General features: G+C 49.2%; 1 protein-coding gene across 4 annotated transcripts in view; it reads left to right on the top strand.

Annotated features, from left to right (window-relative positions):
* LOC110527806 (voltage-dependent calcium channel subunit alpha-2/delta-2) overlaps nt 1-26,823 on the top strand; it is a 294,926-nt gene that overhangs the window by 139,137 nt on the left and 128,966 nt on the right. For 3 of the 4 annotated variants that reach the window (XM_036983281.1, XM_036983283.1, XM_036983280.1), the window contains exon 5: nt 13,936-13,980. The exons of the other annotated variant lie outside the window; for it this stretch is intronic. In XM_036983281.1, coding sequence (XP_036839176.1) covers nt 13,936-13,980 — 45 coding nt within the window. The remainder of the gene's footprint in view (nt 1-13,935; nt 13,981-26,823) is intronic. 4 annotated transcript variants of the gene reach the window in all.

Here is a 26,823-nt window from a genome sequence, read left to right as displayed (position 1 = left end):
GGGGAAAAAAATCCACAATAAGTGGCCGGTTTGGTCAGTGTCGATCATTTTCAGTTCACCATCTCTGCTCTAGTTTTAAGGTCTGAATGCCCGAAGTGTTTATAGAAAAGGTTTTATTTGCAGTGACAGACAGTGGTTAGAAGTACAGATAAATGTTTGGGTTTCAATGTGTAGTTTCCTTGGTGCCTCCTGTCCTTGAGGAAGGTTTCTGTCTGATTTGAATCTGTGAAGATGTGTGAAGCCTTGTGAAGGACTGTGAGGCCTCTGATGGAAATGATTACAGGGCCGAAAATAACAGGTTTCTTTCGGCCAGCACTGATTGTTGATTGGCCACTCTCAGTCAGCCTGCGAAGAGGGGGGTGGCGACTCCCCGGCCCTCTTACGGACTTAAAAATGACAGAGAAATGGAAGACCTGTATCCAGTTGTCCTGAAGGAAATGGAACCGTGAAGCTGTTTCTCTGGATAAGTGGTGTTCTAATGTCAGACAGAGGTGCAATGTGAAGATGACGTGATTGGCTGGTGCAGGTCCAGATGCGCGGTAAGGTGGCCTGTGATTGGTCACGCTTGCCTGGTGATGTTGCGGACCGTGCGGTGACAGGATCCACTAGGCTGGTAGATGGAGAATTGCATTGTCTCCTTTTAGAGCCCCACCTGCTCCCTATAATAACATTAATATTGTTACGGCCTTTTTTTATCTTATTTGTCTTTATTTTGTGTTAGAGCGTCTCCTTCCTGTGCTGATCGGATTGGGGCTTGTTTGGGAGGCGTTGGTATGCGTGTCGTGTTGGATAGGCCTTTATCTGGCAGTGTGTCCATGCAATGTGGCGATGCTATCGGGGCTAAAGCCGGCTCCTCAATGGAGCCCTGTCAGCCAACAATGGGGAGCTGCATTACCCAGAGTGCAGTGGGACAAAGCTTCTCCTTATCACAGGATTGGAATATTCACAGACTGATTTAACTGCTTTTTACGAAAGGGATCTGACAGCCACCGAAAGAGAGCGACAGAGGGAGAGGAGAGAAAGCGAGAGGGAGGGAGAGAGAGAGAGAGAGAGAGGTGTGGATAGGGTGGAGATAGTAGCAGGATGTGAGTTCGGGTATTTCCAGCTGTTGAGAGAAAGGCAGTGGAGGAGATAAAAAAGACAGAGAGAGAGAGAGAGAGAGGGAGAGAGAGAGAGAGAGAGAGAGAGAGATCATATAACTAAAAGGATGCTTAGAGGAAATAGGTGCATCAAGACAAGCATTAAAAGAAGGGAAGTCTGCACTCATGTGCATGGATTAAGACAGGCCACTGTAACCTGTAAGAGGCATAGCACATCGATGGGACTTTTGGTTGTATAATGGAGACCCAAAATGATGTGTTTTTCTCAGTCCTTTTTTCTTTACCCTCTCTGTGTGCCTCTATCTGTTGGTCTGCAGAGTAATACTTCCACACTGGGCCTTTGGAGTGAATGTGCAGTTAGAGAAGGACTGGCTTTATGTGCGGAGAGATGCAGGACATTGATGTGATGCACATGGAGAATGCTGAATTTGCACTGTGTATGTGAGCTTTAATCTTAGGGCATATTTGCTTATTGGCATACAAATGAACATCTGCATGGAGCTACAGTATATGTGGACGCCATCGTCTCAGCAGTTCCCTAATCGCTTAAAAGCCCAGAAACAGCCAGCATGCCAATGAGAAAGCCGCGCCCTAGGCCTCCCTCCCGCCCTCACAGCTCACCATAGACTGTTTTGTCACCCTCAGCAACCCTGCTTCCCACCGGCTATGCAGCTAACTCTCTCTCTCTTTCTCTCTCTCTCTCTCTCTCTCTCGCTGTCTCTCCTTCGCATAAACCTACAGTGTCGAATACAAATGTAGTGGTTGAAGTGTTTCAATTACCCATTTAAGCAAATGGCGCATTAATACATTGGCAACAACCTGTATGCCCTCCCACCTATCTATTTCTAGTCTCCTTGCCATGGTGAAACATGCACTCCTGTAGACCTGAAATAATTGGATGGTGAAACTTGCCAGCCAACCATTCTCATTGCCAACCATTCTCATTGCCAACCATTCTTGAAAGTCAGGACAATCCTTGTCATGCAAAGAAACATAATATTTATAGTAATAATTATTTTTTTTTTTTAAAGGGCAAGCAGTAGGCATTTACAATTAAATGTGATGTGGAGCTTTATAGTTGCGTGATGACATCACTTGTACTTTCACATTTATTCGGCAATCATCTTTTGAAAAACACAATTTAAAGTTGAACATGCACATATATTTTGCGGTTAAATTCTCATATACCGACTAAAAAATACATGTTAAATGGGTGTCCATTGCATTTTCAACACTGATGGTTTGCTTTATATAACGAGTGTGCCCCACTCTGGTATTGGCACGAGCGCTCTTGGCAACAGGGTGCAGATTGCGGCTGTTGGCTAGAGAGCACATATAGCCTATATTCTGAGATTATTATGGACAAAAGAGCGATATTATTTGTATTTGTCCAACGGCAGACAAGCGTCGATGATCATGTTACCAGAATAAAACCCTCCATACTTATTGAAAAGGAGCATCAGCACTTTCACCACCCTGTGAAATTCACCATTTATCTCATCTGTACCATAATAAACATCATGCTTTTCCGACGAGTCGTAGTGGGAGGACCACACAACACACAATGTCATTGCGTGACTCAACATTTACTTCGGTATGGTGGTTAATATATTAATATTTGCGCATAAAATTATTTCCATAATAACATTTTACCGAAACAAAAATACCCTACCTTGTCTAGCGTATTTAGTTTTTTCGGCATTTGGAAAGTTTACCGATTTTTATCCGTCTTGCACTTTACTCTCATAAAAAGGTTGGATGGAAACCTGGTTATTGGTACTGATCCGATGATAAAGGCAGTGAATATGAGTACTCACCGGGGATACACACTCACGGGGATATGGCAGATGCTCTCAGCTGTTGCCAATAAAATACAGGGCCTGGCTCATTCCTACTCTGAATAGCCGCGGGAAGTAGGGGTGCTGAGGTTGCTGCATTCCCCGATAAATTCAAATGTGAAAAAATAATTAAAACATTTTCAAAAATCCACAGAATTATTGAACTATGCCTTTATAACTCCTGTGTGAGCGGATTATTTATTTTGTTGTCTGTATGTCCCACTCTTAAATGTCCACCCTGTTAGGCTGAGTTATAGTGAAAATGTACCAAATTGCTAAATGTTAACATATGTTGAATAGAAAAGTACAAATTATTTTCATCTGTTGACCATTATTGCTAGCTCAATGTAAGCTCCACATTTCCATCATGTTAAATTATGCACTTAAGAAGTTGGAAAATGCACCACATTTTTGTTGGATCCTTTTGTCTGATAGAATACTAAAAAAGTTACGAGGTCCTACATGCACCACATATTAAGAATGACCCAGCTACTGTTCGCTCAATTGGGAGTTTTGATAACTAGAGACAGATTTGAGTATTTTCTTTGCATTCTCTTTTCAGCCACAGCCATTTGCTTTCTAAACCGTTTTAAATAGGCTTAGGCCTATTTAACTGCTTTTCACTATCCACTGCAAATCAACAATCAGCTATTTGGCACGCTATTTGCGAACCTCGCTGACCAAACAACACATTTTTATAAGAATCTAATCACCCCACTCTAGCCAAATAATGCTCTCTGGTATAGTGTTTTGAATGATTTGTATTTATTGATGTATAGGCACGAGTATTTCTATAGCTAATTTTGGCTCATTTAATTACATTTACTTTAGTGGAAGCTTTATCTTCCCCTTGCCTATTGGACGTACCGCCTATGCCGACATCAATGTGAAAGTAACCGGTGCATAAAAACAGGCTTACAAGGCAGAGTTCCAATGCCGACATGAAATTCAAAGCAATCGGCGCACTGCCTTAACGGCTGACCATCAAAGCAAACACCTGTATGTCACCGTTTCTGGTCTCTGAGAGAATGGTGTGCAGGCTGGCAGCGTCTAGTTCAGAGCGAAGCTCCGGATGGTCCTAAAGCCAGCTAGCCGATACCATACGCTAAACAGCCGTTGCATTTTAATCGGGATTGGAAGGATTTTAGTCAACTTTTTTTTGTAGCCTACACTCTTAGAAAAAAAGGTGCTAAGTAGAACCATACAGGGTTCTTCGGTTTGTCTCCATAGGGAAACTATTTTTGGTGCCGGGTAGAACCCTTTGCGGAGTTTAAAAAAAATCTAAAACCATCTATATAGGTGTTGCGCCTTTGTACTTGAGCTAGTCAAGCGCAGGAGAGCAGAGCTGTCAAATTAGCGTCTTTAACAGGCAAGTCCAAAAATGGGTCAGGTGCAATACCAATAAACGCCCAAGACATAGGAACACACAGTCACTCACGGAAGGAGAAAAACAACGGCCCTTACTTTTCCTACAACACTGTACACACGTGAATAAACTGAGGAAAACCTCAACGAGCAACATGAAAATAGTCCCGCACAAACCTAAGCGGGGAACAGGGGTAAATATACACACAGAAATTAAAGCAAATGAAAACCAGGTGTGAATGAACCAAAGACAAAACAAACGGAAAAAGAAAAATGGATCAGTGATGGCTAGTACTCCGGCGACGCCGACCGCCGAGCACCGCCCGAACAAGGAGAGGAACCACCTTTGGTGGAAGTCGTGGCAGTAGGGTTCTTCATAGAACCCCATGTACATGGTTCTACCTATAACCCTCTATGAAGGGTTCTACCAAGATCAATTTTATCTTGGGAGGGTTCTTCCTAGAACCCTCTATGAACTGCTCCACCAGTTTTATTAGCCTTTAAAACGGTATTATTTATGACAATACATTAAGGCCTTTCTTTGAGGGCCTAGTTATACACCTAACACTGTGGTGTTAGGAATCTCCCGGTTTACAGGCCACATCAGGCCTGCAAGTCACTTTATGCTGGCATACAAAGTTATGTGTAATTCCTATTGGAATCCAGCCAGAGTTAGGATAGCCAACAAGTGTAATTGTTAATCACCCGCAACCTGTATTTAGAAGCCTTTATTGGCTTCCAAATAATCGTCCTTGCCATCCAACGATCATAGAAGAACCCTTTCTTCCCCAAAAAATTCTTAGGATGTTAAAGGTTACCTTACAATGAACCGAAAAAGGGTGTTTCTTATCAAAACAGTTCTTGGTAGAACTCTATCACTCCGCAAAGAACCCTTTTGGAACCCTTTTTTCTAAGAGTGTACTTTTACATTATTGGTCTTGAGCTAGGGTATGGAGCCTGCCATACTCAACTGATGCCCCTGTATGGAAATATCGGCGCACTGCCTTAACGGCTGACCATCAAAGCATCACACTGATATTAAGGTTTATTGTACATTTCATTATGGCTGAGCCATGGACATGACAAACCCTGTCAATAAGCAAGATTCAATTCACTATAGGGCCTAAAAATAGTGTGAATAATCTGAATCATATTCTGATCAAAATGAAAGAACAACTTGTTTTAAATAGGCTATGTCTAAAAACATAGAACTACAGGCAACATCATTTCTCCCCGTAGAACACAGAAAATCTAGGGCTTTACACACATTAAAACTTTTCGCAGTAGCTGGATAAAGATCCAAATATAATGTTTTATAAACATAATGGAACCATCTTACAGATCGCATTCACTTTAATGCAGAAATAACAAGACAGCTCCTAAATTGCATTGCATGAGAGCTGGACTTTCTCGTCATAAAGCCAGGATGGTGAATCATTCTTAGAAATGTGTTTTTTAACCTGTTGCGACTCTAGGGGCAGTATTTTCATTTTTGGAGAAAAAAACGTTCCCGTTTTAAACGGGATGTTTTGTCAGGACAAGATGCTAGAATATGCATATAATTGACGGCTTTGGATAGAAAACACTCTAACGTTTCCAATACTGTAAAGATATTGTCTGTGAGTATAACAGAACTGATGTTGCAGGTGAAAGCTTGAGAAAAATCCAATCCGGAAGTGCCCCATATTTTGAAAGTGCTGCGTTCCAATGAGTCCCTATTGAGCTGTGAATGTCCTATCAACGAGCTTACGCTTTCTACGTATTCCCCAAGGTGTCTACAGCATTGAGACGTAGTTTTACGCATTTATGTTGAAGAATAGCCGTAGGCGGCTACATTGCGTAAGTGGTCACCTGATGTCTCCCAGGGTGACTCTCGCGTAAAATACAGAGGTAGCCATTACTCCAATCGGTCCTACTGAAAAATGAATTGTCCCGACGGATATATTATCGAATAGATATTAGAAAAACACCTTGAGGATTGATTATAAACAACGTTTGCCATGTTTCTGTCTATTATGGAGCTAATTTGGAATATTTTTCGCCGTTTAAGTGACTGCAAAAAATTAACTTGGGCTATCTACCTGGGAGTCTCATGAGTGAAAACATCCGAAGTTCATCAAAGGTAAACGATTTAATTTGATTGCTTTTCTGATTTGTGACAAGGTTACCTGCTGCTAGCAAGGCATAATGCTATGCTAGGCTATCGATAAACTTACACAAATGCTTGTCTAGCTTTGGCTGTAAAGCATATTTTGAAAATCTGAGATGACAGGGTGATTAACAAAAGGCTATTAACAAAAGGCTCAATATATTTCATTTGTGATTTTCATGAATATGAATATTTTCTAGGGATATTTATGTCCGTTGCGTTATGCTAATTAGTGTCCTGCGATGATTACGCACCCGGATCCGGGATGGGGAGTCACAAAAGTCAACTTAAACAATTACCAAGAAAAACATTTTTTTGACTGCTACAATATCTCTAAATAGCTCAAATTGACATGATAAAAAAGACACTGTGGATAGCTGTTGAACGAGGGCGCCAGGCTGACCTTCATTACGCACACCTGTCACCATCATTACGCGCAGCAGCGCTCATTGGACTCACCTGGACTCCGTCCCTTTGTTGATCGTCCCTTTGTTCCCTGTGGCTGCATTAATGTTGTTATGTGTTCATGTCCAGACGCTGAGCTGTTCTGTTCCCCGTCATTGCCATTAAATGTTCACTCCCTGTACCTGCTTCTCGTCTCTACCAGCGTCGATCCTTACAGTTATAGCCTATAGGCTTGGTTTTTAATCATATGAAACGGAAAACAAGCAATTGTTACGGGAAAATAAGTTCTAAATACAATGGTCACCAGCATTATCTCCTCTCACGTTTCATGATGGGCATATGGACATGTACATGGAGGAGTTTGTACATATGTCCAGATCGAGAGCTGGCTAAAATAATGTAGGCCTACACGATACATAGATAAAAAGGGGATGTCTGCTCACTTTTTTGCTGCTCCCAATTGATTTTTTAAATAAAGCTTTGGTGATCAAAATGTACTTATTAAGCAGTCTCATGAGCCAAACCTTTATTGATATGCTTGGTTACTTGGTGGACACATTGGGCTATAATGCTTGTTTTTTTAATCAAATGAAACCAAATGGAAAAACATTCTTTTTTTCTGTTTATTAATACAAGGGTTAGCGGAACAAAAAGCACATCTCCTCTCTCGCTCACAAGATCAATGCCATTACCAACCGCATTACCGCTAAAACCCGTTGGTCTTAAATCTCCCGATATGCGCTGCATGGAATTGTCACTTTTGCGTTTTGTGACATACCTCTGATATTGCAACCGCTCCCGCCTCAGCGCTAGCGAGCTGATATTAGACAGGTAACGGTAGCTAGCGAGCTGATATTAGACAGGTAACAGTAGCTAGCGAGCTGATATTAGACAGGTAACCGTAGCTAGCGAGCTGATATTAGACAGGTAACAGTAGCTAGCGAGCTGATATTAGACAGGTAACCGTAGCTAGCGAGCTTCCGTACATCACAGTGTTCTGCAAACTTGACCTTATTTTAGCTCCCAAAGTAGTAATATTAATACCAGCGTAAAGCACAATCTATCCCCTTTTTTAGCAAAACCAATGCCGAGACATTCATGCTGCCCGTCTCTGCATGATTGAAGAAAGCAATGGAGCTCCACCAAGTCTTTTTAAAAATGGTGGAGGGGGAATCGAAGGCTACTGAGTGATAGTGAAAGGGAAAGATATGTCGTGTGGGGAAATTGCTTTTTTCACCTGATTTGTCCAACTTATCGCCTCTAAAATGTAAATAAAACACTAAAAATGAGTTTATATAATGTCTCATTACATACCTATTTGAAGGTTTGTGTTGAATTTGAATAGGATAAACTGGCTTTTTAGAGTCGTGATGGCTCGCAGTGAAGACGCGAAAAATGTACTATTGATTGAATTACATTTTGATGAACTCACGAGTTATTAACTTTACACTCACCATTGATAAATTCTTGTTTTTAATCTACGAGAGAAGGGCTACCCCTGGTGGAAAGACGCTGTACAGCACAGAATGAGTTGCATAATGCGTGCTGTACATTACGTCGTGACACGTCACCATGTAACATACCGCGTCAGAGGGGTCAGTTTTTTCAACTTTTCTCCTATACTATTGGTCCATTACCATGTCAATCAACGCTTGACTAGAAACGTAGTTCACACCCCAGATTTTGATGCCAACAAAGTCGTTGCAGTCCCATAAGTTTTCATTGCAGCCTCGTTTACGCAAAATGTGTACGGAACACGGTTAGCTACCAGTAAATTGCTGAATCTGGTGCATGCGGTGGAGAAATGCTAGAGCGCCAGTTTTTAAATGCTGAAATTGTAAACTATGTTTGGCACTTGCACCGACATAACAGCAGCTGAAATGAGAGCCTCTAGTCTCCCCAATGAAATGACATGTCAGTCAACTACTTTTCAGGTTTTGAAGTTAAGTCCCCTGTATGGGGGTCTTTGACTGGTTCTGGACCAGTTCCGACTGACATTTTGGTCTAAAGAGCGCTCTGTGAAAGTCGTAGGGTCCAGTGCCTTATAGTGCCAGAAAGCCCCATCTGTCTGCTCTCTGCTACCACTCTGTCAGTGGAGCTGACTTGGAGTCAGGTTTCAGACCCCACATTTGCACAGGAAGTGATGTGTCATATTTTCTGGCCTATCCAGACAAATAATCAATTGAATCTACCTCTGAGCGATGAGCCCAGCCTGGGAGACGGCATACGAACATGGATAGTCAGGCGGATCCAACAGTGGGGGTTCCTTCTCCCGGTGATATTCTCAGACGGATTTAGAGCTCTTAATATGAAGAAACAAACAACAACAAAGTAATTGTATAGGATTGAAACAAGACCACTTTCTCTTGGTCACAGATGGATAAAATCACATTGTGCTCGAAGCTGAAGTTGTAACGAGTCTGCGCACATTTGAATGGTGTCTCTGCGCCGCTCGGTGGACGTTGAGGAGAAAATTATCTGTCGTCAAATGTGAAATGGTGCCAATATTGTACTGTCACTAAGTATGATCATATTTATTTTGCAGTTATAAGAAAAGTGAAATCTTATCGTAAGTCATTTATAATTTGTTTGTTACTATATTTAGAGAGCATTGCAGTCATTTCAAACCCTATTGCTTTTGTTGAATAGGAAAATCAACAATCATATATGGCTTTTCATATTTCCATTTATTTTCATAATATTTGTACTAGAGCCGTTTATAGACCGAGGCAGAGATGGATAGAGACAAAGAGTGATTGGAGCGGAGGCAGGAAGATAAAGACAACAGAGAGGCTGTATATACCTTCCAAACAGGTCGGCTTTACATAGGCACTTCCTTTCTGCAGACCTATCACGTTGGCTTATCGTTCTGGCAGGTCCTTCCTGAAAAGTCAGCATATCAGAGTCAGAGTATATTTGTGTGTGTGTGTGTGTGTGTGTGTGTGTGTGTGTTTGTGATATAATGCCAGGTTCCATTAAGGATCATGGTGCTAGGGATGATTGCTGGAGTACCATGGTCTGGAAAGCACCCACAGTTTCTGCTCAGTGACTCGTCATAATTGTGCGTGTGTTCAAGTTCTATTATCACATGCTCAAGTACAGTGAAATGTTAACTTGCTCCACCGGACCGTGCAGTAATCAATATCGAAACAGTAAAACAATCTAGGAGAAAGGAAACACAAGAAATTAGAGAGGAAGCTATGTGCAGGGTCCGTGCCAGTATCACATGTCCAATAGGCAGGGATAGTGGAGCAGTTTGAGGTAGATATGTACCGTACATGTACCCAGGGGATTAGGAGAAAGTGCAAGATAAATAATAATAATAATAATAAACAGTATGGCAGCAGCAGCATAAATGCTGTGTGTGTGTGTGTGTGTGTGAGGATGTTAGTGTGTGTGTGTGTGTGTGTGTGTGTGTGTGTCTCATATGCTCTATGTTTTGTTATTATTTACTCTCATATGCTCTATGGATTGTTATTATTTACTCTCATATGCTCAATGGTTTGTTATTATTTACTCTCATATGCTCTATGGATTGTTATAATCCCTGTCTTGTTCTGTTGTTTGTACTTATTGTAGGGGATAGAAGGTAAAATATCCCCCCGTATGAGACTTCTCAGATGTAGAATTAGATATAAAATGAATTAATAGTCGTTTGTTCCAGTTATTGATAGTGGATAAGAGAAACAATAGAGGTCCATTCAGGGGGACATGTTCAGTCAGACAGACAGGCAGACCTACAGCAGTGGACATGGTGAGGAAACACACAAAGTCACATCGTAATCTAGAGCAAAGGGGACCGTTTCTATAGCAACAGTGGGCATCTAACCTGCCACTGCACTGCATTCGCTCGATTCTGAAATTGGGAGAGAAGGCTGGTTTCGAGGGGAGGGAGATGGGGAAAGATGAAGATAGGACAGGGAGGGCGGAGAGGAGGAGGAGAGATTAGGGAGAGGGTGGAGAAAAGAAGAAGATTGAGATAAGGGTGAGGAGGCGGGAGGGGCTGGGGATGATCACATGACCTTAGTGTTTGTATTCTGCTGGAAATGTGTTGGTCCACTCCAGCAAGATAGATTCCATTTACTGATACCATTTTGTTTTTGTGTGAATGCTGCGTGTGTGTGTGGGGGGAGTGTGTGTGTGGGGGGGGGGGGGGGCGTGTGTGTGTGTGGGGGGGGAGTGTGTGTGAATTTGTGCGCATGCGTGCTGGCGTGCCGTTCTCGACGAGAGCGCGCCGTGTGCCTGCGTCGGTGTGTGTGTTTACACTGGGAGAGAGTAATTGCTGGCAGTGTGCTTTATTAGATGTGTGTTTAACCCAGGCCCTGGGCCCTCAGAGACCGGGGACCAGCCACACCAGATGGCCATTCAGCCTAGGGGGATCTGACGGGTCACAGTGGCCTAGGGCGCGGGCGGGTCAGCACGCGCGTGTGTAATGTACATTTCGCTGTATGAAGAGCCCACGAGTCTCTCGCTCTCGTTGTGAGATAATAGGACGTGAACCCAGTTACCCGGAGGAACAGTCTTAGCGCCGAGGGATAATCACCGAAACATACAACACAGGAAGTCATTGGAACATGTACAGCGAACGGTGGCACGTCGACGCACGAGCACAGAGGACCTCCCGTGCTTGTTACGATACAAGCACTCTACATGCTGTAGGGGACCTGTATAAACACAGATCCCACCGCCATCACTAGAGACACAACAACTCTGCTGGCTGCCTCCCTCCTGCCTCCCTGCCTGCTAGGCATGCTATTTTTAGCTCCGACTGCCCCCCCCCCCCCCCGCTCATATTTGCTTTCCACACCCACCACTCACATCTTTACTACTGTCTATTTATGCCTTCCTGTTTACATCCCTCAACTAACCTAGCTCCACCTCCTTCCATCATCCTCTACTCCTTCTTCCCCTGCCCACCCACATCATGTATGTCTGCTGAGTAGAGAGAGGAGGCAGGGTCAGTGTGTTCTGGTACTGGAGGACAACAGGCCTCGACTTGGTTCCCCTGCTCTCTTCCTTCCCTGCTCCCCTGTCCGGAGGCCTCTGCCGCTCCCAAGGACAGGAGCGGTGTCCGGGCAAGGCCTGTCTCATGTTTAGTGTCAATAGGAGTTTGAGTCAGGCTGTGTGGCTTTCTGTCTGTGTGGGTTGTTTGGGACTGAGCTGAGCCGGTCTTAGTTGGCTGATGACTGACTCCCTGATTAGTGCTGGAGGTCAGCCTGGGCTCTGGTCATGGTCACATGTGGTCTGGAATGTCTCAAAGAGAGAGAGGAAGAGAGAGAGAGAGTGGAAGAGAGAGAGAGATAGAGTGGAAGAGAGAGAGTAGAAGAGAGAGATAGTGGAAGAGAGGAAAAGAGAGGAAAAGAGAGAGAGTGGAAGAGAGAGAGAGTGGAAGAGAGAGAGATAGAGAGTGAAAGAGAGAGAGTGGAAGAGAGAGAGAGAGGAAGAGAGAGAGAGTGGAAGAGAGAGAGAGTGGAAGAGAGAGAGAGTGGAAGAGAGAGAGAGAGAAAGTGGAAGAGAGAGAAAGTGGAATAGAGAGAGAGTGGAAGAGAGAGAGAGTGGAAGAGAGAGAGAGTGGTTGAGAGGGAGAGTGGTTGAGAGAGAGAGTGGAAGAGAGAGAGAGTATTTGAGAGAGAGAGTGGAAGAGAGAGAGAGTGGAAGAGAGAGAGAGTGAAAGAGAGAGTGGAAGAGAGAGATAGAGTTGAAGAGAGAGTGGTTGAGAGAGAGAGTGGAAGAGAGAGAGAGTGGAAGAGAGAGATAGAGAGTGGAAGAGAGAGTGGTTGAGAGAGAAAGTGGAAGAGAGAGAGAGTGGAAGAGACAGAGAGTGGAAGAGAGTGAAAGTGGAATAGAGAGAGAGTGGAAGAGAGAGAGTGGAATAGAGAGAGAGTGGAAGAGAGAGAGAGGGGAAGAGAGAGAGAGTGGAAGAGAGAGAGAGTGGAAGAGAGAGAGAGGGGAAGAGACAAAGAGTTAAAGAGAGAGAGAGAGTGAGAGAGTGTGGGTGACTGCAAGAGGAAAAGACAGTGGTAGAGAGAAAGAGAAGGAGTGAGAGAGCAGTGGGCGGTTGTGGGCATGTGAGTGTGTGTGGAGGGCTCTCTCAGCCAGAGTAGGACCAGAGCTCCTCCACCGGGGGAGAGCCAGAGCTGGACAAGAGCTCCTCCACAGGGGGAAAGCCAGAGCTGGACAAGAGCTCCTCCACAGGTGGAGAGCCAGAGCTGGACAAGAGCTCCTCCACAGGGGGAGAGCCAGAGCAGGACCAGAGCTCCTCCACAGGGGGAGAGCCAGAGCTGGACAAGAGCTCTTCCACAGGGGGAGAGCCAGAGCAGGACAAGAGCTCCTCCACAGGGGGAGAGCCAGAGCTGGACAAGAGCTCTTCCACAGGGGGAGAGCCAGTCACCCCCGCGCCCTTGAGTGCGCATCCTCACCCAGGCTCCCTCCGAAATGGTAATGAGGCGGGCCCCACAGACGGAAGCCGCACCACGCCGCACACAGCCCTGGCATGCCCGCACCATGTGGTGGGGCTGGGCTCGGGGGGGGGGGGGGGGGGGGGGGGGGGGGTTGGTGCATACAGGGAGTGTGCTGCCATGAACTTGGCTTCCGTCCTGTTCTCTCGCTCTCTCTTTTCTTTCTCCTCTGAGATGAGAGAGCTGCCGTTTACCACGAACTCGACAGACAATAGGCAGTGGATAAGAGCGCTAGGGAACAATGCTAGCACATTCCACTCATATCCCAATATAGCACTCTATACTCATCCTAAATCCAGCTACCAACCACTGCACCATAGTAAGGCATGCCGTGCATACAACCCCGTATTTCCCATTGCGTCACAGCACTACTAGATAGCATCCCGGCTGCGTTAGAACACAGCGTGTCTCAGAGATCTGCCACATTCAACAGCCCCATCTCTCATCGCACTACCTCCCCGGTGTCCTGTGATGCTGATTATATTCTCATGCTGTCTAGTGTGTCTGAATATAACCTTGACATCTCCATACAGCGTACACCGGCGGAAGAGCCTCGAGGACATAGTCACTGCTATATCTTCTCTCATCACCTCTCTCTCCACCTTTCTTTTCCGCCGCAGGAGAGCGACATGGAGTACTATGATTCGAAAGCGGAATCAGACTATGTGAGTACAGCGGTATGTCCTCCCAAGTCCTGCCCGTCCTGCTCCCCTGTACGTCTTGTTGTCACCCTGGTCACAGGCACGCGGGCTGTCTGTGTGTGTTAGTGCGCTTCTGAGACTCCTGTGACTGTTGAGTGTTGAGTGTTACGGGGCTGGAACCAGCACCATGCATGTGACCAAGCTCCCACTAAATGTCCTACCAAGAGATTCGGTCAAACCCTGGAGTATGCCTACCCAATCCCAAACCCCGAAGTACCTACCCTGCCTGTCCCGAACTATGCCTAAACCTCACCTGTCAAACCCCGAAGTACCTACCCTGCCTGTCCCGAACTATGCCTAAACCTCACCTGTCAAACCCCGAAGTACCTACCCTGACTGTCCCGAACTATGCCTAAACCTCACCTGTCAAACCCCGAAGTACCTACCCTGCCTGTCCCGAACTATGCCTAAACCTCACCTGTCAAACCCCGAAGTACCTACCCTGCCTGTCCCGAACTATGCCTAAACCTCACCTGTCAAACCCCGAAGTACCTACCCTGCCTGTCCCGAACTATGCCTAAACCTCACCTGTCAAACCCCGAAGTACCTACCCTGCCTGTCCCGAACTATGCCTAAACCTCACCTGTCAAACCCCGAAGTACCTACCCTGCCTGTCCCGAACTATGCCTAAACCTCACCTGTCAAACCCCGAAGTACCTACCCTGCCTGTCCCGAACTATGCCTAAACCTCACCTGTCAAACCCCGAAGTACCTACCCTGCCTGTCCCGAACTATGCCTAAACCTCACCTGTCAAACCCTGAAGTACCTACCCTGCCTGTCCCGAACTATGCCTAAACCTCACCTGTCAAACCCCGAAGTACCTACCCTGCCTGTCCCGAACTATGCCTAAACCTCACCTGTCAAACCCCGAAGTACCTACCCTGACTGTCCCGAACTATGCCTAAACCTCACCTGTCAAACCTTGAAGTACCCTCACCCCAACTGTCGAGTACCTCGTACCTAACATCAACTTTCCGAACCCTGGTGAATTTAAATGACTAACTCAAACGGAAGTACCTAACCTCAACTTTCCGAACCCTGGTGAATTTAAATGACTAACTCAAACGGAAGTACCTAACCCTTATCGTTTACGGAGTAATTTAACCCCACATGTCTACTGTGCATGTGACAGTGACTGCAGCTCCTACTCTCCTCCCAAGAGATTGAGTCAAACTCTGGACTTCAGCACCACTCCTTGTGTTTTACCTCGTCCAATGACACAATGCAGGGCCAAGGAACACCCAGCCACAAATCAATGTAGGCTCCCAGTATCAATTCATAAGTAGCTATACAGTAACTACCAGAGACAGACAGATTTCATGTTTGTCTTGTCACCGTTAATACCAGTCAACTACAGACCACCCCCCCCTCCCTGGTCAGTCAATAGTCCTTCCGGGTTGGTGTTCAGGTCACACGCCGCTTTGTGCTACTGTACCAGGCCACCTGATTGATTAGCTATCAGAACCAAATCCAAGATCCAAGAATTCTCTAGGTCACCCAAGCACAAAGGAAAGAAGGAGAGAGAGAGAGAGAGAGAGAGAGAGAGATGGAGAGGCGGATAGAGAACGAGATGGAGAGATGGAGAGGGATGGAGGAGAGAGCGATGAAGGAGAGAGAGAAAGAGGTGGAGAGAGATTGAGGAGAGAGAAGGAGATTGAGGAGAGAGAGAGAGTTGAAGAGAGAGAAAGATATGGAGAGAGAGGGAGGAGAGAGATGAAGGAGAGAGAGAAAGAGATGGAGAGATATGAAGGAGAGGGAGAAAGAGATGAAGAGAGGCGGAAGAGAGAGAGAGAGAGAGTTGGAGGAGAGAGAAAGTGAGAGACATGAAGGAGAGAGAGAAAGAGATGAAGAGAGGCCGAGGAGAGAGAGAGAGAAAGAGAGAGAGAGAGAGAGAGAGAGAGAGGAAAGAGATAGATGGAGATAGAGAGAAATGTGGGGACAGACAGACAGAGGAGCTAGCTATGCTATAAATCACGGCATGATTTTCTCGGTGTTCAAGGCGGCCCTCGTGATTAATGACACAGCACTTTAGGGCCTGTCAGCACGTCTAATTGGAGGACATCGGTCATCATTAACATGGTCGCTGCTGAGGCCGAGCCCTTGACACACCCCATGACCCTTGCCTCGCCACCTCAAGCTTATCCCAGCACACTGCTAGAGGTCATCCTGAGGTAAACCCCCACGCCAGCCTGGCTAGTTAAAAACAGATTCTAATGTCCCCCTTTGGTTCCTTGAAAAAAAAAAAACATTATGTCCAGAGACCTGTTCGAACTTTCCATGGTGGTTGAGCTGCCCACTGCTTCTTCCCTCTATCCCTTCCTCTCACCCACTGCTTCCCTCCCTCTATCCCGTCCTCTATCCCTCCCTCTATCCGTTCCTCTATCCCCTCCTCTCACCCACTGCTTCCCTCCTCTATCCCTTCCTCTCACCCACTGCTTCCCTCCTCTATCCCTTCCTCTCACCCACTGCTTCCTCCCTGTATCCCTTCCTCTCACCCACTGCCTCCTCCCTCTATACCTTCCTCTATCCCTTCCTCTCACCCACTGCTTCCCTCCTCCATCCCTTCCTCTCACCCACTGCTTCCTCCCTCTATCCCTTCCTGTCACCCACTGCTTCCCTCCTCTATCCCTTCCTCTCACCCACTGCTTCCTCCCTCTATCCCTTCCTCTCACCCACTGCTGCCCTCCTCTATCCCTTCCTCTCACCCACTGCTTCCTCCCTCTATCCCTTCCTCTATCCCTTCCTCTCACCCACTGCTTCCCTCCTCTATCCCTTCCTCTCACCCACTGCTTCTTCCCTCTATCCCTTCCTCTCACCCATTGCTTCCTCCCTCTATCCCTTCCTCTCACCCACTGCTTCCTCCCTCTATCCCTTCCTCTCACCCACTGCTTCCCTCCTCTATCCCTTCCTCTCACCCACTGCTTCTTCCCTCTATCCCTTCCTCTCACCCACTGCTTCTTCACTCTATCCCTTCCAATCACCCACTGCTTCTTCCCTCTATCCCTTCCTCTATCCCTTCCTCTCACCCACTGCTTCCCTCCTCTATCCATTCCTCTCACCCACTGCTTCCCTCCTCTATCCCTTCCTCTATCCCTTCCTCTCACCCACTGCTTCCTTCCTCAATCCCTTCCTCTCACCCACTGCTTCCCTCCTCTATCCCTTCCTCTCACCCACTGCTTCCCTCCTCTATCCCTTCCTCTCACCCACTGCTTCCTCCCTCTATCCATTCCTCTCACCCACTGCTTCCTCCCTCTATCCCTTCCTCTCACCCACTGCTTCTTCCCTCTATCCCTTCCTCTCACCCACTGCTTCCCTCCTCTATCCCTTCCTCTATCCCTTCCTCTCACCCACTGCTTCCTCCCTCTATCCCTTCCTCTCACCCACTGCTTCCCTCCTCTATCCCCTCCTCTCACCGACTGCTTCTTCCCTCTATCTCTTCCTCTCACCCACTGCTTCTTCCCTCTATCCCTTCCTCTCACCCACTGCTTCCCTTCCTCTATCCCTTCCTCTCACCCACTGCTTCCCTCCTCTATCCCTTCCTCTCACCAACTGCTTCCTCCCTCTATCCCTTCCTCTATCCCTTCCTCTCACCCACTGCTTCCCTCCTCTATCCCTTCCTCTCACCCACTGCTTCTTCCCTCTATCCCTTCCTCTCACCCACTGCTTCTTCACTCTATCCCTTCCTATCACCCACTGCTTCTTCCCTCTATCCCTTCCTCTATCCCTTCCTCTCACCCACTGCTTCCCTCCTCTATCCATTCCTCTCACCCACTGCTTCCCTCCTCTATCCCTTCCTCTATCCCTTCCTCTCACCCACTGCTTCCTTCCTCAATCCCTTCCTCTCACCCACTGCTTCCCTCCTCTATCCCTTCCTCTCACCCACTGCTTCCCTCCTCTATCCCTTCCTCTCACCCACTGCTTCCTCCCTCTAATCCCTTCCTCTCACCCACTGCTTGCCTCCCTCTATCCCTTCCTCTATCCCTCCCTCTATCCCTTCCTCTATCCCCTCCTCTCACCCACTGCTTCCCTCCTCTATCCCTTCCTCTATCCCTTCCTCTCACCCACTGCTTCCCTCCTCTATCCCTTCCTCTCACCCACTGCTTCCTCCCTGTATCCCTTCCTCTCACACACTGCTTCCTCCCTCTATCCTTTCCTCTATCCCTTCCTCTCACCCACTGCTTCCCTCCTCCATCCCTTCCTCTCACCCACTGCTTCCTCCCTCTATCCCTTCCTGTCACCCACTGCTTCCCTCCTCTATCCCTTCCTCTCACCCACTGCTTCCTCCCTCTATCCCTTCCTCTCACCCACTGCTTCCCTCCTCAATCCCTTCCTTTCACCCACTGCTTCCTCCCTCTATCCCTTCCTCTACCCCTTCCTCTCACCCACTGCTTCCTCCCTCTAATTCCTTCCTCTCACCCACTGCTTCCCTCCTCTATCCCTTCCTCTATCCCTTCCTCTCACCCACTGCTTCCTTCCTCTATCCCTTCCTCTCACCCACTGCTTCCTCCCTCTATCCATTCCTCTCACCCACTGCTTCCTCCCTCTATCCCTTCCTCTCACCCACTGCTTCTTCCCTCTATCCCTTCCTCTCACCCACTGCTTCCCTCCTCTATCCCTTCCTCTATCCCTTCCTCTCACCCACTGCTTCCCTCCTCTATCCCTTCCTCTCACCCACTGCTTCCCTCCTCTATCCCCTCCTCTCACCGACTGCTTCTTCCCTCTATCTCTTCCTCTCACCCACTGCTTCTTCCCTCTATCCCTTCCTCTCACCCACTGCTTCCCTCCTCTATCCCTTCCTCTATCCCTTCGTCTCACCCACTGCTTCCTCCCTCTATCCCTTCCTCTCACCCACTGCTTCCCTCCTCTATCTCTTCCTCTCACCCACTGCTTCTTCCCTCTATCCCTTCATCTCACCCACTGCTTCCCTCCTCTATCCCTTCCTCTCACCCCCTGCTTCCTCCCTCTATCCCTTCCTCTATCCCTTCCTCTCACCCACTGCTTCCCTCCTCTATCCCTTCCTCTCACCCACTGCTTCCCTCCTCTATCCCTTCCTCTATCCCTTCCTCTCACCCACTGCTTCCCTCCTCTATCCCTTCCTATCACCCACTGCTTCCCTTCCTCTATCCCTTCCTCTCACCCACTGCTTCCCTCCTCTATCCCTTCCTCTCACCAACTGCTTCCTCCCTCTATCCCTTCCTCTATCCCTTCCTCTCACCCACTGCTTTCCTCCTCTATCCCTTCCTCTATCCCTCCCTCTATCCCTTCCTCTATCCTTTCCTCTCACTATCTACTTCCCTCCCTCTATCCCTTCCTCTCACCCACTGCTTCCCTTCCTCTATCCCTTCCTCTCACCCACTGCTTCCCTCCTCTATCCCTTCCTCTCACCCACTGCTTTCCTCATCTATCCCTTCCTCTATCCCTCCCTCTATCCCTTCCTCTATCCTTTCCTCTCACTATCTACTTCCCTCCCTCTATCCCTTCCTCTCACCCACTGCTTCCCTTCCTCTATCCCTTCCTCTCACCCACTGCTTTCCTCCTCTATCCCTTCCTCTATCCCCCCCTCTATCCCTTCCTCTATCCCTTCCTCTCACCCACTGCTTCCCTCCCTCTATCCCTTCCTCTCACCCACTGCTTCCTCCCTCTATACCTTCCTCTATCCCTTCCTCTCACCCACTGCTTCCCTGCTCTATCCCTTCCTCTCACCCACTGCTTCTTCCCTCTATTCCTTCCTCTATCCCTCCCTATATCCCTTCCTCTATCCCTTCCTCTCACCCACTGCTTCCTCCCTCTATCCATTCCTCTATCCCTCCCTCTATCCCTTCCTCTATCCCTTCCTCTCACCCACTGCTTCCCTCCTCTATCCCTTCCTCTATCCCTCCCACTATCCCTTCCTCTATCCCTTCCTCTCACCCACTGCTTCCCTCCTCTATCCCTTCCTCTCACCCACTGCTTCCCTCCTCTATCCCTTCCTCTCACCCTCTGCTTCCCTCCTCTATCCCTTCCTCTATCCCTTCCTCTCACCCACTCCTTCCTTCCTCTATCCCTTCCTCTCTCCCACTGCTTCCCTCCTCTTTCCCTTCCTCTCACCCACTGCTTCTTCCCTCTATCCCTTCCTCTCACCCACTGCTTCTTCCCTCTATCCCTTCCTCTCACCCACTGCTTCTTCCCTCTATCCCTTCCTCACACCCAATGCTTCCCTCCTCTATCCCTTCCTCTCACCCACTGCTTCCTCCCTCTATCCCTTCCTCTATCCCTTCCTCTCACCCACTGCTTCCCTCCTCTATCCCTTCCTCTCACCCACTGCTTCCTCCCTCTATCCCTTCCTCTATCCCTTCCTCTCACCCACTGCTTCCTTCCTCTATCCCTCCCTCTATCCCTTCCTCTCACCCACTGCTTCACTCCTCTATCCCTTCCTCTCACCCACTGCTTCCCTCCTCTATCCCTTCCTCTCACCCACTGCTTCTTAGCTCTATCCCTTCCTCTATCCCTCCCTCTATCCCTTCCTCTATCCCTTCCTCTATCCCTTCCTCTCACCCACTGCTTCCTCCCTCTATCCCTTCCGCTCACCCACTGCTTACCTCCTCTATCCCTTCCTCTCACCCACTGCTTCTTCCCTCTATCCCTTCCTCTATCCCTTCCTTTCACCCACTGCTTCTTCCCTCTATCCCTTCCTCTCACCCACCGCTTCTTCCCTCTATCCCTTCCTCACACCCACTGCTTCCCTCCTCTATCCCTTCCTCTCACCCACTGCTTCCCTCCTCTATCCCTTCCTCTCACCCACTGCTTCTTCGCTCTGTCCCTTCCTCTATCCCTCCCTCTATCCCTTCCTCTATCCCTTCCTCTATCCCTTCCTCTCACCCACTGCTTCCTCCCTCTATCCCTTCCGCCCACCCACTGCTTACCTCCTCTATCCCTTCCTCTCACCCACTGCTTCTTCCCTCTATCCCTTCCTCTCACCCACTGCTTCTTCCCTCTATCCCTTCCTCTCACCCACTGCTTCTTCCCTCTATCCCTTCCTCACACCCACTGCTTCCCTCCTCTATCCCTTCCTCTCACCCACTTCTTCCTCCCTCTATCCCTTCCTCTATCCCTTCCTCTATCCCTTCCTCTCACCCACTGCTTCCCTCCCCCTATCCCTTCCTCTCACCCACTTCTCCCTCCTATATCCCTTCCTCTCACCCACTGCTTCCTTCCTCTATCCCTCCCTCTATCCCTTCCTCTATCCCTTCCTCTGACCCACTGCTTCCCTCCCTCTATCCCTTCCTCTCACCCACTTCTTCCCTCCTCTATCCCTTCCTCTCACCCACTGCTTCCCTCCTCTATCCCTTCCTCTCACCCACTGCTTCTTCCCTCTATCCCTTCCTCTATCCCTTCCTCTATCCCTTCCTCTCACCCACTGCTTCCTCCCTCTATCCCTTCCTCTATAACTCCCTCTCTCCCTTCCTCTATCCCTTCCTCTCACCCACTGCTTCCCTCCTCTATCCCTTCCTCTCACCCACTGCTTCCTCCCTCTATACCTTCCTCTATCCCTTCATCTCACCCACTGCTTCCTTCCTCTATACCTTCCTCTCACTCACTGCTTCCTCCCTCTATCCCTTCCTCTCACCCACTGCTTCCTCCCTCTATCCCTTCCTCTCACCCACTGCTTCCTGCCTCTATACCTTCCTCTCACCCACTTCTTTTCCCTCTATCCCTTCCTCTCACCCACTGCTTCCTCCCTCTATCCCTTCCTCTCACCCACTGCTTCTTCCCTCTATCTCTTCCTCTCACCCACTGCTTCTTCCCTCTATCCCTTCCTCTCACCCACTGCTTCTTCCCTCTATCCCTTCATCTCACCCACTGCTTCCCTCCTCTATCCCTTCCTCTCACCCCCTGCTTCCTCCCTCTACCCCTTCCTCTATCCCTTCCTCTCACCCACTGCTTCCCTCCTCTATCCCTTCCTCTCACCCACTGCTTCCCTCCTCTGTCCCTTCCTCTATCCCTTCCTCTCTCCCACTGCTTCCCTCCTCTATCCCTTCTTCTCACCCACTGCTTCCCTTCCTCTATCCCTTCCTCTCACCCACTGCTTCCCTCCTCTATCCCTTCCTCTCACCAACTGCTTCCTCCCTCTATCCCTTCCTCTCACCCACTTCTTCCTCCCTCTATCCCTTCCTCTCACCCACTGCTTCCTCCCTCTATCCCTTCCTCTCACCCACTGCTTCCTCCCTCTATCCCTTCCTCTCACCCACTTCTTCCTCCCTCTATCCCTTCCTCTCACCCACTGCTTCCTCCCTCTATCCCTTCCTCTCACCCACTGCTTCTTCCCTCTATCTCTTCCTCTCACCCTCTACTTCTTCCCTCTATCCCTTCCTCTCACCCACTGCTTCTTCCCTCTATCCCTTCATCTCACCCACTGCTTCCCTCCTCTATCCCTTCCTCTCACCCACTGCTTCCCTCCTCTATCCCTTCCTCTATCCCTTCGTCTCACCCACTGCTTCCCTCCTCTATCTCTTCCTCTCACCCACTGCTTCCCTTCCTCTATCCCTTCCTCTCACCCACTGCTTCCCTCCTCTATCCCTTCCTCTCACCAACTGCTTCCTCCCTCTAACCCTTCCTCTATCCCTTCCTCCCACCCACTGCTTCCCTCCTCTATCCCTCCTCTATCCCTCCCTCTATCCCTTCCTCTATCCTTTCCTCTCACCCACTGCTTCCCTCCCTCTATCCCTTCCTCTCACCCACTGCTTCCCTTCCTCTATCCCTTCCTCTCACCTACTGCTTCCCTCGTCTATCCCTTCCTCTCACCCACTGCTTCCTCCCTCTATCCCTTCCTCTATCCCTTCCTCTCACCCACTGCTTCCTCCCTCTATCCCTTCCTCTATCCCTCCCTCTATCCCTTCCTCTATCCCTTCCTCTCACCCACTGCCTCCCTCCCTCTATCCCTTCCTCTCACCCACTGCTTCCTCCCTCTATACCTTCCTCTATCCCTTCCTCTCACCACTGCGTCCCTCCTCTATCCCTTCCTCTCACCCACTGCTTCTTCCCTCTATCCCTTCCTCTATCCCTCCCTCTATTCCTTCCTCTATCTCTTCCTCTATCCCTTCCTCTAGCCCTTCCTCTCACCCTCTGCTTCCTCCCTCTATCCCCTCCTCTATCCCTCCCTCTATCCCTTCCTCTATCCCTTCCTCTCACCTACTGCTTCCCTCCTCTATCCCTTCCTTTATCCCTCCCTCTATCCCTTCCTCTATCCCTTCCTCTCACCCACTGCTTCCCTCCTCTATCCCTTCCTCTCACCCACTGCTTCCCTCCTCTATCCCTTCCTCTCACCCTCTGCTTCCCTCCTCTATCCCTTCCTCTATCCCTTCCTCTCACCCACTGCTTCCTTCCTCTATCCCTTCCTCTCACCCACTGCTTCCCTCCTCTATCCCTTCCTCTCACCCACTGCTTCTTCCCTCTATCCCTTCCTCTCACCCACTGCTTCTTCCCTCTATCCCTTCCTCTCACCCACTGCTTCTTCCCTCTATCCCTTCCTCACTCCCACTGCTTCCCTCCTCTATCCCTTCCTCTCACCCACTGCTTCCTCCCTCTATCCCTTCCTCTACCCCTTCCTCTCACCCACTGCTTCCCTCCTCTATCCCTTCCTCTCACTCACTGCTTCCTCCCTCTATCCCTACCTCTATCCCTTCCTCTCACCCACTGCTTCCTTCCTCTATCCCTCCCTCTATCCCTTCCTCTATCCCTTCCTCTCACCCACTGCTTCCCTCCTCTATCCCTTCCTCTATCCCTTCGTCTCACCCACTGCTTCCCTCCTCTATCTCTTCCTCTCACCCACTGCTTCCCTTCCTCTATCCCTTCCTCTCACCCACTGCTTCCCTCCTCTATCCCTTCCTCTAACCAACTGCTTCCTCCCTCTATCCCTTCCTCTATCCCTTCCTCTCACCCACTGCTTCCCTCCTCTATCCCTTCCTCTATCCCTCCCTCTATCCCTTCCTCTATCCTTTCCTCTCACCCACTGCTTCCCTCCCTCTATCCCTTCCTCTCACCCACTGCTTCCCTTCCTCTATCCCTTCCTCTCACCTACTGCTTCCCTCCTCTTTCCCTTCCTCTCACCCACTGCTTCCTCCCTCTATCCCTTCCTCTATCCCTTCCTCTCACCACTGCGTCCCTCCTCTATCCCTTCCTCTCACGCACTGCTTCCTCCCTCTATCCCTTCCTCTATCCCTCCCTCTATCCCTTCCTCTATCCCTTCCTCTCACCCACTGCTTCCCTCCCTCTATCCCTTCCTCTCACCCACTGCTTCCTCCCTCTATACCTTCCTCTATCCCTTCCTCTCACCACTGCTTCCCTCCTCTATCCCTTCCTCTCACCCACTGCTTCTTCCCTCTATCCCTTCCTCTATCCCTCCCTCTATTCCTTCCTCTATCCCTTCCTCTATCCCTTCCTCTATCCCTTCCTCTCACCCTCTGCTTCCTCCCTCTATCCCCTCCTCTATCCCTCCCTCTATCCCTTCCTCTATCCCTTCCTCTCACCCACTGCTTCCCTCTTCTATCCCTTCCTCTATCCCTCCCTCTATCCCTTCCTCTATCCCTTCCTCTCACCCACTGCTTCCCTCCTCTATCCCTTCCTCTCACCCACTGCTTCCCTCCTCTATCCCTTCCTCTCACCCTCTGCTTCCCTCCTCTATCCCTTCCTCTATCCCTTCCTCTCACCCACTGCTTCCTTCCTCTATCCCTTCCTCTCACCCACTCCTGTACCCGTGCTCTTCTCCTGTCGTCGTGCTCTACTCCTGTACCTGTGCTCTACTCCTGTACCTGTGTTCTACTCCTGTACCCGTGCTCTACTCCTGTACCCATGCTTTACTCCTGTACCCGTGCTCTACTCCTGTACCCGTGCTCTACTCCTGTCCTCGTGCTCTACTCCTGTCCTCGTGCTCTACTCCTGTACCCGAGCTCTAATCCTGTCCTCGTGCTCTACTCCTGTACCTGTGCTTTTCTCCTGTACTTTTGCTCTACTCCTGTACCCGTGCTCTACTCCTGTACCCGTGCTTTTCTCCTGTACTTTTGCTCTACTCCTGTACCCGTGCTCTTCTCCTGTACCCGTGCTCTACTCCTGTCCTCGTTCTCTACTCCTGTACCCGTGCTCTACTCCTGTACCGGTGCTCTCTCCTGTCCTCGTGCTCTACTCCTGTCCTCATCCTCTACTCCTGTACCTGTGCTCTACTCCTGTCCTCATGCTCTACTCCTGTAGCCGTGCTCTACTCCTGTCCTCGTGCTCTACTCCTGTACTCGTGCTCTACACCTGTCCTCGTTCTCTACTCCTGTACCCGTGCTCTACTCCTGTACCCGTGCTCTTCTCCTGTCGTCTTGCTCTACTCCTGTACCTGTGCTCTACTCCTGTACCTGTGTTCTACTCCTGTACCCGTGCTCTACTCCTGTACCCATGCTTTACTCTTGTACCCGTGCTCTACTCCTGTACCCGTGCTCTACTCCTGTCCTCGTGCTCTACTCCTGTCCTCGTGCTCTACTCCTGTACCCGAGCTCTAATCCTGTCCTCGTGCTCTACTCCTTTACCTGTGCTTTTCTCCTGTACTTTTGCTCTACTCCTGTACCCGTGCTCTACTCCTGTACCCATGCTTTTCTCCTGTACTTTTGCTCTACTCCTGTAGCCGTGCTCTACTCCTGTACCCGTGCTCTACTCCTTTCCTCTTGCTCTACTCCTTTGCTCGTTCTCTACTCCTGTACCCGTGCTCTACTCCTGTAGCAGTGCTCTACTCCTGTACCCGTGCTCTACTCCTGTACACGTGCTTTTCTCCTGTACTTTTGCTCTACTCCTGTACCCGTGCTCTTCTCCTGTACCCGTGCTCTACTCCTGTACCCGTGCTCTACTCCTGTACCCGTGCTCTACCCCTGTACTCGTGCTCTACTCCTGTAGCCGTGCTCTACTCCTGTACCGGTGCTCTACTCCTTTCCTCTTGCTCTACTCCTTCACTCCTTCTCTACTCCTGTACCCGTGCTCTACTCTTGTACCCGTGCTCTTCTCCTGTAGCCGTGCTCTACTCCTGTCCTCGTGCTCTACTCCTGTCCTCGTGCTCTACTCCTGTTCCTGTGCTCTACTCCTGAGCCCTTGCCCTATTCCTGTAGCAGTGCTCTACTCCTGACCTCGTGCTCTACTCCTGTACCCGTGGTCTACTCCTGTACCCGTGCTCTACTCCTTTAGCCGTGCTCTACTCCTGTAGCCGTGCTCTACTCCTGTCCTCGTGCTCTACTCCTGTAGCCGTGCTCTACTCCTGTACCCGTGCTCTTCTCCTGTAGCCGTGCTCTACTCCTGTCCTCGTGTTCTACTCATGTACCCTTGCTCTACTCCTGTAGCCGTGCTCTACTCCTGTCCTCGTGCTCTACTCCTGTACTCGTGCTCTACTCCTGTCCTCGTTCTCTACTCCTGTACCCGTGCTCTACTCCTGTACCCGTGCTCTACTCCTGTACCCGTGCTCTACTCCTGTCCTCGTGCTCTACTCCTGTCCTCGTGCTCTACTCCTGTACCCGAGCTCTAATCCTGTCCTCGTGCTCTACTCCTTTACCTGTGCTTTTCTCCTGTACTTTTGCTCTACTCCTGTACCCGTGCTCTACTCCTGTACCCGTGCTTTTCTCCTGTACTTTTGCTCTACTCCTGTACCTGTGCTCTTCTCCTGTACCCGTGCTCTACTCCTGTACCCGTGCTCTACTCCTGTACCCGTGCTCTACCCCTGTACTCGTGCTCTACTCCTGTACCTGTGCTCTTCTCCTGTACCCGTGCTCTACTCCTGTACCCGTGCTCTACTCCTGTACCCGTGC

Source organism: Oncorhynchus mykiss, chromosome 7 (assembly GCF_013265735.2).
Source record: "Oncorhynchus mykiss isolate Arlee chromosome 7, USDA_OmykA_1.1, whole genome shotgun sequence".
Lineage (NCBI taxonomy): Eukaryota > Metazoa > Chordata > Actinopteri > Salmoniformes > Salmonidae > Oncorhynchus > Oncorhynchus mykiss.
This window is presented reverse-complemented; position numbering and strand designations above follow the sequence as displayed.